This window comes from Naegleria gruberi (assembly GCF_000004985.1).
Source record: "Naegleria gruberi genomic scaffold NAEGRscaffold_229, whole genome shotgun sequence".
Classification (NCBI taxonomy): domain Eukaryota; phylum Heterolobosea; class Eutetramitea; order Acrasida; family Naegleriidae; genus Naegleria; species Naegleria gruberi.
In genome coordinates this window covers 1-2,724 of record NW_003163117.1, presented here as the reverse complement: position 1 = coordinate 2,724, position 2,724 = coordinate 1, and the positions used below count along the sequence as shown (strand labels likewise).

The window sequence follows — 2,724 nt, the reverse complement described above, 5'->3', positions numbered from 1 at the left end:
GAGTTTCGTTTTTTAAAACGAATTATATCACAAAGAATCTTGTTTAAACTTTGGACTGAATCCTTTTGATCCAAGCTACAAACAAGCACGAAACACGACTGTTCCGTACACATTTTCCTAACTTCTTCTTCTCTTTTTTCCTTTTCGTCTTGCACTTCATAATAATCTTTTTCCATTATTAGAATGTTAAAATTACATTCAAATTATATTTTCGTACCTAGTTCTTTAACTCTAATAGTCAATTCTACACCATCAATCTCTAATTTTATCCTCCTTGAAGACAATATCTTCCTATTAGGCGATCTATCAAATAATCCATCAGCAACTCGCCTCACAATACACCTCTTTCCAACATTGTCAATTCCCAAAAGAAGAGCAAACATTTCCTTTTCTGGTTTGGATTTCATCCTTAATTTTCTCTTCATGCACGAAATTAAAACTTTTCTTCGCATTGAAACCTTTGGATTGGAAAGAATTTTGTAAATTGCTTCAAACTCATGATGGTGTTGTCTGAAATAGAGTGTATCCTTCATTTCCTTTTTCTGTTTCAAATTCTGTACATCTTTCCAGGTTTCCATGTCCAATTCCTTGTCCACATCACATTCATATCTAAACAATTTAAATTTCATCATGAAATAATTCCACCAAAACTCATCAAAATAATCATCAAGATCCTGCATATGCATTGCATATTAAACATATCCCAATGATACCCAAGAATATCCAAATCATCATCTTGATCATTCCTAATAAACTTCATTATCAAGAGAAGAATTTCTGGAGGTAAGGAAGTAAAAAGTTCTCGTTTCATTTTTTTTTAGAAAAGTTCATCGGGTTTGAGGCATTTAAAAAAAATGAGGTACAAACTTTGATTTATATATAGCTCAATATAAATTATTAAAATTCAAAAATTGAGAATATTGTATAATGGTATGCCTAGGTTACAATTTGAAACAATGAGTGACTCAATTGTTATGATGATTAAAAATTAATGTTATGACTGCGTCGACCGGGAATTGAAATTCCTTTTTAGGAATATTATATTTAATATTTAAATAGTTTACAATATTGAATAATGAACAACGTGTAAATGTGTTGAAGTAGGGTACCCGTGAGTCGATTCACCATATTTGGAAAGGTACCATTCAAGAACAACAACAATAAATGTATTTAATATTAATTATTTGATACCGGGAGTCGCTTTTCCTTTTTGGGAATGTTGTATGTGTGTTATAAACTGGTCGACGCATTTAAAATTTTTTAATTTTTTTAAAAAAATGAAATTGGGTAACGGGAGACGGTTTACTATATATGGAACATTCAAACATACAATTGAACCCGGGTCACGGCGATGGCAACGCCGTATTCTACCACTAAACCATCGACGCTTCACGTTCATTTGGAATGAAATGAACATCTCAAGAACAATAATTGCTTATATTTTAATACTGGATTTTTGTGAAACAATTAATCCATGAATGTGCAAAGTTTAACCGACCAATGCTACTTTGTGCCTCGAATGTACTTCCAAATTCAAATGGTCCTGCCTCAAAAGATGCTTCCAAATTAAGCAACGGGACACAGTAGTAACTTTTGATTACGTAACAAAACAAAATGCCTCACGATCCTACTCGTCTTCAACATTTAATCAAAAACTATTACAAGTCAGACTTGGAAAAGATTCACAAGAATTATGAAAGAATTTGTGATAGATACAATTTGGAAAAGAAGGATTTTCTGAATGATGTCTCTCTGTACAATCATTGTGATTTACTGAGTGTTTCCAATATTTATTCAACCATCAGGAATGAATCATTAAAGATTATTCCAGTAGACTATGTGGAAACTTTCAAGAAGAGAAAGAGAAATCAAAACACCACCACTTTAGGTGAAGACTCGGACGAAACAGAAGCAAAATCAGCCAAAACATCATCCGACAAGACCTGTGCTCACTGTGGTGGCTCCGAATTCATCTTTGTTTGTAATGGTAACAGTGATGGCATGTATTTGGAGTTTCCAAATGGTAGAACAGTCTCTGGTCAAACTCCACAGCTGACAGCATTAACAGATGGTGATGGAGTTTCTCTCCATGTTTGTGTTGGTAAGTTTTCTTCTTCATCACTGGAATGTAATATTATTATTTGATGATATCTTATGATGATGATTAAAAGGATGTGGAATGGTTCATGGATTCAACTCTACCCAACTCAAGAGAGATTTGGAAAGGTACGAATTTGCCTTGGAAGATATGAACGAAGCTGATCAAGATGAATTACTCTTCGAAGAGGATGACCAACAACAGCAAGAATAAACTTTCACCATGTTGAAGGAAATCAGCCTTTACATAATTCACACTTGTTGTTTCATAGTATCATTCCCCACTTCAACACCTTGAAGATAAATCTGTTGAATGTACCTGAAGGAAAATATCAACGTGTAATTCGTTAAAGAATATTTTATTTTTTTTCTAAATTTTTAAAAAAAATCATCAACATTCGTAACGGTAACTTTTGTGGTTCCTGAAAGATTGGTCTTCAATTTTATTTACTATTCACCAAGACAGGACTAAAGTTACCCTTGAAAGAAACAATGAGTACAAAGGCAATAATCAAAAATACAAAATCTGTCCACAAAATAATTGACGGAGCTAGAGGAGTACACAATTGCAACACATTAATATAAACCATGAAGAGAATACTCCACAAAGTAGTCAATGACTGAAAT

The 2,724-nt window shown here is 32.9% G+C and overlaps 2 protein-coding genes and 1 pseudogene across 3 annotated transcripts in view; 2 read left to right on the top strand and 1 right to left on the bottom strand.

Annotated features, from left to right (window-relative positions):
* Window positions 1-263, top strand: part of NAEGRDRAFT_76623 (uncharacterized protein) — a gene marked incomplete at both ends in the record, with an annotated part of 4,505 nt that extends 4,242 nt beyond the window's left edge. Inside the window, one exon of the mRNA XM_002668418.1 lies at window positions 222-263. Within this exon, the coding sequence (XP_002668464.1) occupies window positions 222-263 (42 nt within the window). The remainder of the gene's footprint in view (window positions 1-221) is intronic.
* Window positions 264-1,317: 1,054 nt separating this feature from the next.
* On the bottom strand, window positions 1,318-1,388 carry NAEGRDRAFT_t885 (annotated as a pseudogene). Its single transcript has one exon. The product of its transcript is annotated as a tRNA-OTHER (tRNA).
* Window positions 1,389-1,614: 226 nt separating this feature from the next.
* On the top strand, window positions 1,615-2,311 carry NAEGRDRAFT_54782 (uncharacterized protein; the record flags this gene model as incomplete). Its single annotated transcript, XM_002668417.1, has 2 exons — window positions 1,615-2,101; window positions 2,172-2,311. The coding sequence occupies 2 exons, from the start codon at window positions 1,615-1,617 to the stop codon at window positions 2,309-2,311; spliced, it is 627 nt and encodes a 208-aa protein (XP_002668463.1).
* Between the last annotated feature and the right edge of the window lie 413 nt (window positions 2,312-2,724).